Source organism: Heteronotia binoei, chromosome 5 (assembly GCF_032191835.1).
Source record: "Heteronotia binoei isolate CCM8104 ecotype False Entrance Well chromosome 5, APGP_CSIRO_Hbin_v1, whole genome shotgun sequence".
Taxonomy (NCBI): Eukaryota; Metazoa; Chordata; class Lepidosauria; order Squamata; family Gekkonidae; genus Heteronotia; species Heteronotia binoei.
This window is the reverse complement of record NC_083227.1, coordinates 98,815,032-98,829,073: the sequence shown is the minus strand read 5'-3', so window position 1 is coordinate 98,829,073 and position 14,042 is coordinate 98,815,032. Positions and strand designations below refer to the sequence as shown.

Here is a 14,042-nt window from a genome sequence, read left to right as displayed (position 1 = left end):
AACAAGAGGTCCTACTGAATCTTCTCCAGGATTTTCCCCAGGGTATTTTTCTGTTCTGTTAGACAAAATGCTACCAATCTTCTGAACGAAGTCTCATCGATGAGTAGGGATGAACCACAAACCAGCTGGGGAAAAATGGTTTAGTAAGTTCATGGTTCATTGCATGCCCAGCTCGCAAACCATGAATAGTCACAAACTTTTACGGGCTAAAAAAACTGGTTTGTTTTGTGACTGTATAGAATAGATCCTGTGCAAGCTAGAGATTGCAAACTCACAGGGGATCTCTCACTGACACTCCTCTGGCTGTTAGGCAGTCATTTCCCCAGAAAACACTTCTTTGGGAGGGGCCATAACTCAGACCCTGTGAATCCAATCCCTACCAAACTGGGAGGCAGGTAGAGGAAAGTTACCTAGAGATCCCTTGCAAGTTTGGTGTCTCTAGCTTGCACAAGATCCATTCTATACATTCTTGAATCTCCAGAAGCTGTGCCTGTCAAAATGTCAGGTGGCCATTTTGATAAATACAGGTTCAGAAGTATATAGAATGGATCTTGTGCAAGCTAGAGACATCAGAGTTGCAGGGGACCTCCTCAGATGCTTCTCTATATGCCCTCCAAGTTCTGCCCCCTTGTTGCTTTGAAGTTTTTAAATATTTAGATTGCGTAGAAACTACTTGTTCGTCCTGCCACAGGCTTCACTTTGCAAACCGTGAACTGGCCAAAATTCATTATGAACTTTAGTTCATGGGTTCATGCCCATCCCTACCACTGAGGTATAGAGTCAGTAAACAGATATTTATCCAGTGGTACTCATGTAGTGTTTCATCTTCTGGCTGATGCATGATTCCTTTTCCTGATTCATTCAGTGAATTTAGAAGGGATGTAATTCTGCTTAGAATTTCAGTTCAAACAGCCCCAAAATTTTATAACCTCCTGAGGCAATAGTGCTGATGTTATGGAAGACTTTGGGTAATACTTCTTTGCTGCTAGGACAGCAGTGATGTAAGAGTATGGTTTTAGCATCTTCAGGTAAAGGTAAATTTCTAAAAATTGGTTTATGAAAAAACTCCTTATCTGTAACTCACATTGCAGATTCCAAATTTCATTTGGTGCAATAGGGTGCATAGCATAGATATTATCACTCACTAGCAGAATTTTTTATCTTTGAATTTGTGATGTAGAAAATCACAAGGAAGTTTTTTCAGGTGCCCTGAAATTAGCTGCAAGTTCTTTATCAGGGTTTTGGAAATACTGGTAACTCACCTGCGTAACTGGGGCGTTGTTGATCTGATGAACCTGTCTACTAGTATGGCCAAGTGGATTTCATTCTATGAAGGGGAACTAGAATGTATTGATTCCAAAGGGATAGTTTGTTTGTTAAAGTGAAACAAAAAAGAGTCTTTTGGTACCTTGCAGCTGGCATCCTACCAGCTTTTGAACAGAACATAGGAAAGGTTATGGAGCTTGCTGGCTGTGGTTAAACACTTCTTCAAATATAGTAAAATTTAGTATGGACTTTTTTGGAATGCAGTAAAATATTCTATTAGTTTTGAAGTAGTAAAGTATTCAATTCAGAGTAATGCCACGGCTTCCGTAACCTCTAACACCAAGATTTTAATGCAAATGTCACTAGTGATTTGAATGACTGGTAGGGTAAAAGGAGCTGGGAGGTCCGATGTATCCACGGATTCTGTTTGTGGTCCTGCACAATGGGGAAAGCCAGCAGGGGCAATGACATTCATTACTGATCAAGTCCTGCAAGGCAGAATGCATGGGGCAGCTGGGAGGGGCAGGTGGCAGCAACAATGAGAAAACCTGACTCTACCTTTCCCAAATGGGCCTGTGAGAGGGCCTGACTTGGACCTGGGAAATGGGAAGGAGAGGAGCCACCTGGGAGGCACTCCATACCACCTGGCCAGCTCACCTGGCTACACGGCTCATTAAGAATAAGTTTTTTCTACATTAAAAAAATGATTTTCTGAAATTTCTAGTTCTGGAATTCTACACAGAGAGGCTACCTAAATAACCACCTTTGCTTAATATGCAAGCTTGCACTTTAATTTACCACTTTGTTTAATATGCAAGCTTGCACAGTCTAGCCTTGACTGATGTAAAGACCCAGTGTAGTAAGTATCAGGTGTAGAAGTTGGTTGAAGGAAGTTTCTGCATTGTGCAGGGGGTTGGACTAAATGGCCCTGGGGGTCCCTTCCAACTCTACGATTCTGTGAAGCACAGATCTATCTTAAGTAGTCATGGGCACAAACAGAACCACAAATCATGATTCGTGCTAAAAATGGCTGATTTGTGGTTTGTTCTGAACTGGTTTGTCTGATCTAGCTGCACCCAAACACGAAATAATCTGGCTTTTTTTCTTGCCATGTTATTTGGTTCATATTTGTCTCATTTTTTCCCAGACAGCCCGGTGCTAGCATCTGCAGTTCTGGTCAGTTTCCTGTGAAACTGACTAGAAGCAGCAGCTCCACTGTCCTGGGCAGCTTGCACTTCTGGTCAGTTTCCACTGAAATTGATTAGATGCCACAGCTCTGCTCTCCCCCAGTGAAATTGACGCCACAGCTCCACTCTCCTTCTAGTCTATTTCACTGGAAACTGAGCAGAACTAGACACTTCTAGTCTATTTCACTGGAAACTGAACAGAACTAGACACTTCTAGTCTATTTCACTGGAAACTGAACAGAAGCACAGGGGCCAGGAGAGGGAAGCTGTGGCATCTAGTCAGTTTCCAAGCTTCCTGGGGGTGAAACCAACTGAAAGCTTCAGGGTGGCCTTCCTTTCTTTCCCCAGCTCCTAGGAGAGCAGGGCATCTGCTTGGTGGGGGGGGGGGGCTGCACCAAACTTGGAAAGCAGGTAGAGGAGAGTCCACTGAAGAGTTTGCCGCAAATTTGGCATCTCTACCCCACTCGGGCCATTCTGTGCCTTCCCAAACTGAACAAATCAGTGAACCACAAATTGTTCAGGAAACTGGGAAACACACAAACCAAACCACCAATAAGCAAATAAATAGCAAATAGCAAGCCTTTATTGGCATAAAACAGATTTAGCAGTAAAATAGCAATATAAATAATATAAAATCCTAGATTATAAAGTACATAGGGAGCTAAAATACATAAAATAAGTAAAATATATGAGTCGAGTTTAGCCAAATTAAATAATTAAAAGATAAAATGTGGTCATTCCAGAACCATTTTCTGTCGTATTTCCATGGCCTGTTGGAGAAATCTAGCCCCCATTAAAGTTACCTCAGCGCAAGTGTCATTTAAAAGTTTGTGGACTTTGCCTGAATCAGCACAGCCCAACATATCTGCTAAGATATCTTTCAAGTATATACAATGAATATCTTCATAAAGAGGACAGTTCAGTAGTACATGGGAAATAGTTTCAATACACTTGGAATTACAAAGACAGTGTCTATTAGAGTACTCAATCCTGTTAAATCTACCAAATAGGATAGCAGATGGTAATGCATTACATCTCGTTAACGAGAATGCACGCCGTTCCTGTGGAGCTTGCAGAGAGGAAAAATATGACGCTAATTTCCCTACTGAAAGAGGAAGTTCAAAATTCAGCGGGGAGCAGGACTTGTTGGCCAGGCTATATAACGTTTGCATTTCAATATCTAGAATTCTGAGCTTAAGTTTCAAAAAAGCTTCTTTTAAGGATAGCATAAGAAGTGAATCTAAATCAATGCCCAACGAACTACCATTTTCACATTCCATGCCCATCCCTAATCTTAAGTGCAAGCGATAGCAAGGTAGGAAATAAAAAGGTTTTTCATTGAAAGGCTATAAAAGAAAGACATAGATGAAAGAATGTAGGAAAGCTGTTATGCTTAATTGTTAATAGACCATAGATTCAGGTGGGTAGCTGGTCTTAAACAGCAGAACAATGGCACCTTGAACACCAACAAAGTTTTATTCAAGCAAGGTATAAGCTTTTGTGTGCACTCACATTTCTTTAGATACCTTCAGATACCTGTTCTGTTGAATGTACTCTCTTACCAGAGAAAAGAAAGCAGTCTTTTAAATATAAAACTACCCTCAGGCTTTAGAATCTTTGGTTCAAACTCAGATACCAATCTGATGTGATTTGTTGATGACTAATTTGTTGCTGCTATTATTATCAGATAATTGGAGCACCAGAATAATAGCAGCAGTGATGCTGCTATTATTATCAGATAACTGGAGCACCAGAAAGGTTAGATGGAAATATTTTATAGTGGAACCAGTAACTCTTTGGTTCTTCCTGGAGGTACTTCTTAATCAAGATCAAGGATCCTTTAAGTTAAGGACCCTGCAAGTCCTAAAGACCAATATTACATCTGTAAACAATTCCTGGCCTTCACTTTGAGATCTAAATTTTAGTACATGTCCAGAAAGCTCTTGTTTAGAATATCAGGTGGATGATCATCTGTCCATGTAAAATCCTTCAGGTTTTAAAGAGATTTGGGGTGGTAAGAGTTACTCAACAAATGATAGTATACGACTGATTCCTCATTAGCAGTTGCTCCACCCCCAGGCTTCTGCTTTCTCTAACTCAAATGATCAGTTCCCCACCAGGGTGCACTTTGATCTGTGCCTCCCTCCAATTTCCCTCTCAGCTTCTGGATTAGGGTTGCCAAGTCCAATTCAAGAAATATCTGGGGACTTTGGGGGTGCGGCCAGGAGACTTTGGGGGTGGGGCCAGGAGACATTGGGGGCGGAGCCAGGAGCACGGGTGTGACAAGCAGAATTGAACTCCAAGGGAGTTCTGGCCATCACATTTAAAGGGACAGCACACCTTTTAAAATGCCTTCCTTCCATAGAAAATAATGAAGGATAGGGGCACCTTCTTTTGGGGCTCGTAGAATTGGACCCCCTGGTCCAATACTTTTGAAACTCGGGGGGTATTCTGGGAAGAGGCACTAGATGCTATACTGAAAATTTGGCGCCTCTACCTCAAAAAACAGCCCCCCCCGAGCCCCCGATACTCGCAGATCAATTCCCCATCATTCCCTATGGGAATTGTTCATGGAGGTGCATAATGGCTGTGGGGGTGGGGCTTCCCCCGCCGGACAGCTGGCTGGGGGAGGGGGGAAGCCTGTAAAACCGGGGGATCCCCCGCTGGGACCTGGGGATTGGGAAGCCTATTCTGGATCTCCAAAAAACCAAGAGCAGGAAGCCACGAGGGAAGTTGGAGGGAGCCACAGATCAAAATGTGCCCACACAGCAACTGGTGGGGAATTGATCACTTAATCCAGGGAAAGCAGAAGTCCAGGGGCAGAGCAACTGCTAGTCAGGAATCTGTATATGTCTTAAATAAAATTAAACTTCTTTTGTTAAAGGCAAACATTGAATTTTCACATTCCATCTATACATGCAATGTTCATTTTCATGGTTTTTAAAATGTTCACTTTTTTCAGGTCATTGCAACCATCCCAACAAGCAGGCTGAAGTTTTTAAAGGAAGCAGGAGGTCTCACAGAAAAGACAGAGGTGCCTGAAGAAGAACTGAATGAAGATGTGGAAGAAATTGATCATGCAGAGCGAGAACTTCGACGTGGACAAATCCTCTGGTTCAGAGGGCTTAATAGAATCCAAACACAGGTATGTTGTACCAAAGATATGGGAACAAATTTGCTAGCAGGCTATTTCCAAGAATTTGTTCTACATTTTGGAAAGATGATGATATGAAGTATAAGCAAAAGCCACATACAGAGTAATGTGCAGTAATGATAGACATGAGCAGGAGTTGTTCCATTTAGATCATGAGTAGGTAATGCTCTGCATGGTCACGCTATTGCACATGTGGAGGATTCTATAATTCTGTTATGAACAGAACAGCCCTTGCCTGTGGATCTCAATGGATGCACTAAAGCTTTTGCGCATACTGGGCTTGGGAGAAACATAGAGCATCAAACAGCGAATGACTTAGTATTGGTCTTCTGGGAATCTGAATAAATGTATAAAAACTGTTCATTTACATGCTTTTAGATCTATGTTTTTGTTCCTTCAAAACTTTTAAGCACTGTGATATGTTGTGAAATCAGTTCTTTCATAGTATATTATAAAATGCATAGAAACAGAATAATCTGGTATTATTGTCTACAGCAAAATGAAACTGAAACTGTTTTGTATTAAAATGTCTTTTAAAAAAAGATAACACTGTTTTTCTTTAAAATAACAGATTAGGTTTCTGCATTGCCAAAAAACAGAGCTTTGGGATATAATGTCTATAATCAACTTTAAATTGTTTTAATCTCTTTCTTTACCTTGTCAGCAAAATATTTGAAAGTTCAAAACTAAGAAAAAGTTGCCCAAGTCTTCTAGTATTGCTGCTTTCATTTTAAATTAACAGGACTTGGGTATCAGTTTGACACCAGGATTCCAGTGGATATTTTGCCATTTATTATAAATCTAATATATAGTTAATTTTCTAGTGAATGAAGATAAAAGTTGTGCATGAGCTATATTTGTGAGTATGCAGAAAAATATGAAAGTGCATTTATTAAGATTCACAAGTGATGTATTGCCAAGCAACATTGTCAATTGAAAATATATGTTTAATGCCAACAGTTTTTCCTTCTTTGTGCAAGTATTTGTCATTGTAGTAAAGTGTTAAATTAGCAGTAAAATGTCAGGGTTTTAGAAAGGACTATTTAGCCAGAAGTTTAAAAATAAGCCTAATTTAGTAAGGGTGGGGGATGAAAATATTGCTTTGGAAGTGCAAGGGTCTTTAAAGTGATGTGAGATAATTTTAGAAATATAATTTTGTTATATCAAAAAGTTCTCCAAAGAACTTGCCTGAGCAGCTTCCAAATAAAATATTATAAAAATAATATTTATCACCCACCATTCAAAACAAAAGAGAACATAAAACAACAAATAACTTGAAGTAGCTTAAAATGTGTCTTTTCTTAGGCTAAGAAGGGTATAAAATATATAAAACGATATTAAGTCCTTTACTTTAAAACTAAAGTAAACAGAAATATTTTGTCCCGGTGCCTAAAAGAACAGGTGTCAGGTGAGCCTCAAGGTGAATGACATTCCACAGGCAAGGTGTCACTACTGGTAAAACTTTGCCTCTGCTCACCATCTGTCTCACTTCTGAAGGTAGGGATATACATGAGCAATGCTTGGGAGGAAAATTTGCACTGGCAGGCTGGACAATATGGGGGAAGATGATCCTTCAAGCACCCTGGCCCAAGCCATTTATGTCTTTAAAGGAGCACCAGCATTTGGAAGTGCTTATTAACAAATTAGCAACTAGTGCAGAACTTTCAGTGATGTGATGCTACAGTCACTGTATCCTGTCCCTGACAGTAGTCTAATTACCACATTTTGGATGAGTTGAAGTTTTCATACTCTTTTCAAAGGCAGTCCTATGTAAAGCACATTACAGTTATTTAATCTGGATGCAATCAGAGCATGGGTCAATATGACTAGATCGCACTTTTCAAGGAACAGCCTTAGGTGGCATATCAGTTGCAGATGATAACAGGTGTTACATGCTACAGAGGAGATCTGGGCCTCCAACTATAACCCAGGATCCAGCAGTACTTCCAAGCTATAAACCTCCTTCTTCAGGAGGTGAGAGTGCAGCCCCTTCCAGGGCAGACTGACTCCTCAGTCAGTGAGCAGCTTTATCATTAACCAACAGTACCTCAGTCTTGTCTGGATTAGCTTCAGTTTATTAGCCCTCAATTTTACAATTTAAAAAAAAAACCAGAGTAGCCCTTTCCCATTTAAATACAGCCAAAGCTGTATAATTTTTTATCAATAGTTTATATAATTTTATATATAAAATTAATATTTAGTTTTGGAAATCAGAAAATGAAATGTGCAGAAGGAAATGGGGTGGATGGGGATCACTCTGCCAATCTGGATAAGTGTCCACTGTTTTGCTAGGTTATTCAGTGTAGAATTACCTAACTTGGATCAGAACAGTGATTGAGGAGCACTCTCCAAAAGAGAAAATCTGTAACTGTATGCCCAGGTGGGAGTTACCATGATCCCTGAGTCATCCTCTAAATGTGAATTATTTTCTCCCTGGTGGCTATAGGAGGAGTGTTGTCTGTTGACATTTCTGTCAGGATGTCTTTCTGGTTGTGGTGAGTGTAAACAACAAGGAGCACATATTGCTCTCAGTTCCTCTTGTAGATTGAGAAATAACCTTTAGTTCTTCTGTATGCTTTATCTTAATGATCCATGGAAAATTATTCCTCTTGTTCACTATTTAAAACAAAATAAACAATAATTATGTTTTCTTGCTAACCGATACTCTTCAATTTCCTTTCTACTTAGATGTAGAAGTATTGTGGTAGGAGTTGTTGGTACCTTCCCTACCAGTAAGTTTTTGTCATGTCCCCACTCCACTCCCATTTGTTACCTATCCCTTCTGTGTTCATGTGACATAAGCTATCAATTCAAAAAGAGCTTTGACAGCAGTTTCAACTTGTCCATTGGTGTCTGGGGAAATGAAATTAAGAAGAAGTAGTATATGATAGTAATTATATACACAGGGCATTTGGATGCCCCAATTCCAATTAGTGCACTAAAAATCCATATATTACTTCTGCCATTCACAAGAAGTCATCAAATGAAGAAATGAAGGGGTAAGATTAGGATGTTTAGCATTCTCATGCATTGAGGATTTACAGAAATCTCCCAGTACCTTAAACACTTCTGGAAATACAGAAGAAGACGGTAGAGCACTTCTCCAGACTATTTGTATGCCTATTTTCATATATTAGATAAAGTCATTTGTGAAGAACATGAAGTGCATATGATTGGACTTCTGCCTCCACATATAAAATGGGTGAAGGCAGGGGCTTAAAGAAACCAGGCTCTACGTTTCTGGATTTCCAGTAGGGTGGAAGTTCTGTCTCCACAATCTGGTTTGCTCCAGCTTTTGCCAGATTCCCAGAAAACTATAAGTCTTACCCCATCAGCTTGTGAACAGAAGAAGAATGCCACTACCGCACAAAGCTTCTACTTAACTATGATTTATTCTGGCTACATCATGTCCACATCTACAGAGATTTCTGAGGAACTGGATTGAATAAAACGTTAGATAGCAAAGAGAGTGTTGAGGCATCTAATCAGGTCATTAGATGCCTCATAACTATGTCCTCCAAAGCCATATTTTAGACTATTTATGTAGACATGAGTAGTTATCAATTGACATCTATTTATTTATTTATTTGGTGAATTTATATTCTGCCCTTTCCCAAATGGGCTCAGGGCAGATTACAACCAGGTAAAACCAGCAAAGACAATAAAACCAATTATTTATTTATTTATTTATTACTTTAAATTTCTATCCCATCCTCTCCGCAAGCGGACTAATTAAATACAATTAAAAACAAAGCACCACAGTACTATATAACAGAGGCAGGCGAGCTCTTAGTGCAGGTTAGAATATAATCAATGGCCCAGATATAATTCATCTGATGGATGAATTAATGTGGATCAATCTGATGGGTCAATGTTGGGGAGGATAATAGAAGCTATAGGCAATAAAGAAAGGATCCGCTTGCCTTAACCAAACACCTGGCAGAACAGCCCTATCTTACAAGCCCTACGGAAAGGTAACAAATCCAGTAGGGCCCGTATTTATTTATCCATAGGGAGCTGATTCCACCAGGTTGGAGGCAAGACGGGTGTCCTTTGAGCCAGGGATGGCCAAAAGATGTTGGTTGGCAGATTGCAGCAACCTTTGGGGCTCATATGGGGAGAGGCGGACCCGCAGGTATGTCAGTCCCAGGCCACATAAGGCTTTGAATGTCAGTACTAGAATCCTGAAGCGGATCCAGTACTCAACTGGCAACCAGTGCACAGCATCGGTCAACTGCTTGCCCATCCATGCAATCCAGTTAATAGCTCTGCTGCCGCATTTTGCACCAATTTTGCACCATGTTTTGTACCAGTTGGAGTTTCCAGATCAGTCTCAAGGACAAGCCTGCATAGAGTGAGTTACAGTAGTCCAGTATGGAAGTGACCATTGCATGGATCACTGTAGCTAGGTCCTGAGGCGTCAGATAGGGCACCAGCTGTTTGGCCTGCCGAAGATGGTAGAAGGCAGATCGCGCAACTGCTGTGACCTGGGCCTCCATGGAAAGGGAGGCATCCAGTATCACCCCCAGGCTCCTCACCTTCTGAGCCGGAACCAAAGGGGCACCATCCAGAGTGGGAAGTCAGACATTGTTTGTAAAATAAATACAGCTACCACTTGCTTCTTTTTAGCTAATTTATACGTACATATTATAGAATTAAGAATGCCAAGCATTTTCACTGTGTTTTTGTAATAGCAAACTTGTATTTTACTTGCTTCAGTGTCTAAAGCAAAGTATAAAATATTAAGGGTCCCTGAATTCTTTTCAAGGAAGTTACCAATTGTTTCTGAAACAGTGGACATCTATTTACAATTCAGTACTTCTAATTCCTTAACAGTGAGGCTCTTTGCATATTCTAAATCAGTGATGATGGAGAAGCACAGGTGATTCATTTTTCATCTTTCTGCTTCTAAGTCTATGTGAAGGAGGAGAAATGTGCATTCTGTCTCCTCATAAGGAAAAATACAGGGAGGATGAGTGACCAAATATGGGATGGAAAAACAGTTACTTCTTGGGACAGAATGTGGTTTTGTTGACTTTTGTTGATTCCCAAATCAGAATAAATCTTCTATTTCAAGGGTTGTAGCCTCACTTCAGTCAAATTCCCCCGGGAACTATCCATTATAGGGCAAGGTCCCTGCCTTTCTTCCATTCCCATGACAGTAGCTGATCAACTGGCAGTCTAGCTAGAACTTGGTGAAGGCAGGGTCTTTTCCAGGTGTTCCACCTTGTGCCTGCCTCATTGGACAATGGGATGGTATTTGTAGCATATTTCCTGGCTTTAGCCACAGTTGAGTGTGTGGAGGCAATGATGGTGGGTTCCATACTCGTCAGGCTGCATTGGTTGGCACTCCTGCATGGATCCATAGGCTTCCTCGGGAGGTGGTGGGCTCTCCTTCCCTGAAGGTTTTTGAACAGAGGCTAGATGGCCATTGGACAACAATGCGGATCCTGTGAATTTAGGGGGAGGTATTTGTGAATCTCCTGCATTGTGCATGGGATTGGACTAGATGACCCTGGGGGTCCCTTCCACTCTATGATTCTATTGTCTTCCCAGGCCATCCCCTGCCAATGATTTCCACACAAGCTGCTGTGTCACTCTGGGACTGGCCAGGTCATTCCTACGCTATTGCCAGTGTCTTCTCAGGTAGGGCTCAGACTAAAAGGCTCGTGCCTCTGGTCATGTCAAGGCTTACTCGCAACAAATAGGGAAGCAGAAGTTCAGCCCAGTCCTTATGCAGCTGAAATATGTATTCCCAAGTTTCCTCTTTCAACTGCACATTGTCAGTTTGATCCCAGTGACAGTCTGATGCTAAAGGCGACTGAGGCAAATAACATGAAGTTGAGGTTAGTAAAGAAATTCTATCCACCAAATGCAATTCAACCAGTGATTCAGCTGTGAAACAATGCATTTATTGAAAATCAGTCAGATGAAAGGGGCTTTGTCTTGCAATGCAGTCATAAACAGAACTAAACTCTTCTATGAGCATTGACTTCAGTATTAGTCTAGCAAGACTCCTGTGCATTTAAAAGCTCTATTGATAGACTGCTACTAGAACTGTACCTATTATTTGTATCCATGATAGGTGCAACCATGATGGTCATACACCTGTCTGTTAATTGGCTTGTGGTGGTACAGGATCTGGGATAGAAAATAAAAGGTGACAACAGCACAGCAGAGAATGGGATCCATCTTGGCCTCTAACCTTGTTAGAGGACTGTCTACAAAGAGCCGAGACAGAAGTGAAGTAATGTGCAATGTTTTGTAGTTAACAACAGCCAACAAATACTTTCTCAAGTGATAAGCTATGGATTTGAGAGAACAGGCATCACCTATGAACTCTTCCAAAAGGCTCAAAGGCGATTTCTTCTTCATAAGATTTCCGCCCCCCCAAACCCCACATTGTGCATACCTTCTTCCACCTATGTTGGACATTGCTAGAGCCTAGTATCTGTAGAGCAGGAAAGGATTGTTTACCAATACATATTAGATACATCTTGGAGAGGAAAAGAGACATTTCCATCAGTTAGAGTTTGAGATGGGATTCTCCTCCCATGTGTATCTGAATGAGGTGCATTGTCCTTAAATCATCAGCTTTTGTTTGTGTCTTTGAAGGAATACTTATATGTTTGTGAGTTTTGTTTTATAGAATAATCTCCCTGAGAGGGTAAGGAAGGCATCAACTTCGCTGTTATGTAAAAAGGAACTGTTCCAGTAGGGAACAGAAAAGGAGAGCTGATATGGTTATGAATGTTTGCTGGGAAGCCATCTTTTGAGAGGCAGAAAATGTCTCTGACTGATCCTACAGTAGCAGTAGCTCTGCCCTCAGGCTTCTGCTTTCCCTAGTTCAACTGATCAATTCCCCACCAGTTGCTGCATGACAGCATTTTGACCCATAGCTCCCTCCAATTACCACCCCACCCCCCATTCCTGCATCTTCCTGATCTTGTTTTTTAGCGACCAGGAAAAGTGGAAGGAGCCGTGGATCAAAATGTGATGGGGAATCAGTTGGTTGAGCTGGGGAAAGCAGAAGAGTGGAACTACTGCTACTATGGAATCAGCCTCTGTGTTGCATTTTGTTGTGTTGGCTGGTGTTTTAAATACTGTTTTAGACATTAATGTTGTTCTTTTTATTTATTTTTCTTTATTGATGACGATGTGGATTGTTCTGTTTTGCCACCTGCCTTGGGTCCTCTATTTTGGGTTAAATAGTAGGTTTGTAAATCTTTTAGATAAATATGAAAAACATGCAATTTCCCCAGTGTTTCCATTATCAAAAGTTGTATTCTAAATACAATAAGTAAATAAAATAATTATGTGTGCTTAACATAATGCCAGAGAGATGTAACATCATGCCTTATCCCCTGAGACCCAGGTTCCATGGAAGAGCTGTGATTGATTGCATACTTAATTGCTATTCTAAGCTATATGGTAGCCATGTTAAGTTTGGTAGGAGTACTTTGGTTTTCATTTAATATTGAGTTCAGTAGGACTGTTTATACTTATGCCTGTTTTGTAACTGAAGTAACATTAACTGAGGTAATATTACACCAGCACCATAGGAGGCATGAGCTGAGAAGGCTTAGGATACTGACTAAGCCCTACTTCTCCCTGACATGCCCCTGGCTATCACTATCCATATTTGGCCCATACGTCCATACTGACACTGAGGGTGTTTTCGCACAGGGCTTACCCTGGAGCGACGTCCCTCTTCACTGCGCAGCGTCTGCGCGGATTTCGCACCAACTGCTCCGCAGAACCCGGAAGAGCCGCAAAGTCCCGTGGCTTTTGCGTCGCAAATGTAAACCGCCAAAAACCAGTTTACATTTGCGACGCAAAAGCCGCGGGACTTTGCGGCTCTTCCGGGTTCTGCGGAGCAGTTGGTGCGAAATCCGTGCAGACGCTGCACGGTGAAGAGGGACGTCGCTCCGGAGTAAGGTCAGTGGGAAAACGACCTCAGGCATATGTCCCTTTTACATCAGCACGAAACTTAGTTACTATCCTAAACAGTTCACATACCAACTTTGGAATTAAACTACGTGTCAGAGTTTTTGACTGTACTGATATTGCTGTCATAATATAGATGAATGCCCTCACTTTTAAGGATTTTCTAGTTTGTTTTATTTTCTGCTGTGATTCTAGTTATCTCTTTTTATAGCTATCTATTGACTTGAAAAAGAATGAAAAACCAAAGAGGACACTTGTGGCATTTTAAAAGCTAATAGATTTAATGAAGTTTTAAATTTCATCACATGTTCTACTCCATGAAATAATATTAGAATTAATTATTTGTATCGTTTAAGAATGTGATGTCCATAGTAGGCTCTTAACAGGGAGTCATAAGTACTTTTTTCATTGTCTCTATTGGAGAGTGCACCACAATTCTACATTACTGAAAAGTTATTCTGCATTAAATTATAATTTAAGAAGGATGA

General features: G+C 40.8%; 1 protein-coding gene across 20 annotated transcripts in view; it reads left to right on the top strand.

The window, feature by feature from the left end:
- The window catches only part of ATP2B2 (ATPase plasma membrane Ca2+ transporting 2), an 895,196-nt gene that overhangs the window by 862,944 nt on the left and 18,210 nt on the right, over positions 1–14,042 (top strand). For 18 of the 20 annotated variants that reach the window (XR_009555447.1, XM_060239903.1, XM_060239921.1 and 15 more), the window contains one exon: positions 5,416–5,598. Coding sequence is in view for 19 of the 20 variants with exons in the window: in XM_060239903.1 (XP_060095886.1) it covers positions 5,416–5,598 (183 nt within the window). In the remaining variant the exon portion in view is untranslated. Of the gene's footprint in view, positions 1–5,415; positions 5,599–8,053; positions 8,103–8,295; positions 8,340–14,042 lie in introns of all 20 variants that reach the window. The other 2 variants (XM_060239917.1, XM_060239920.1) reach the window with 2 other exon arrangements.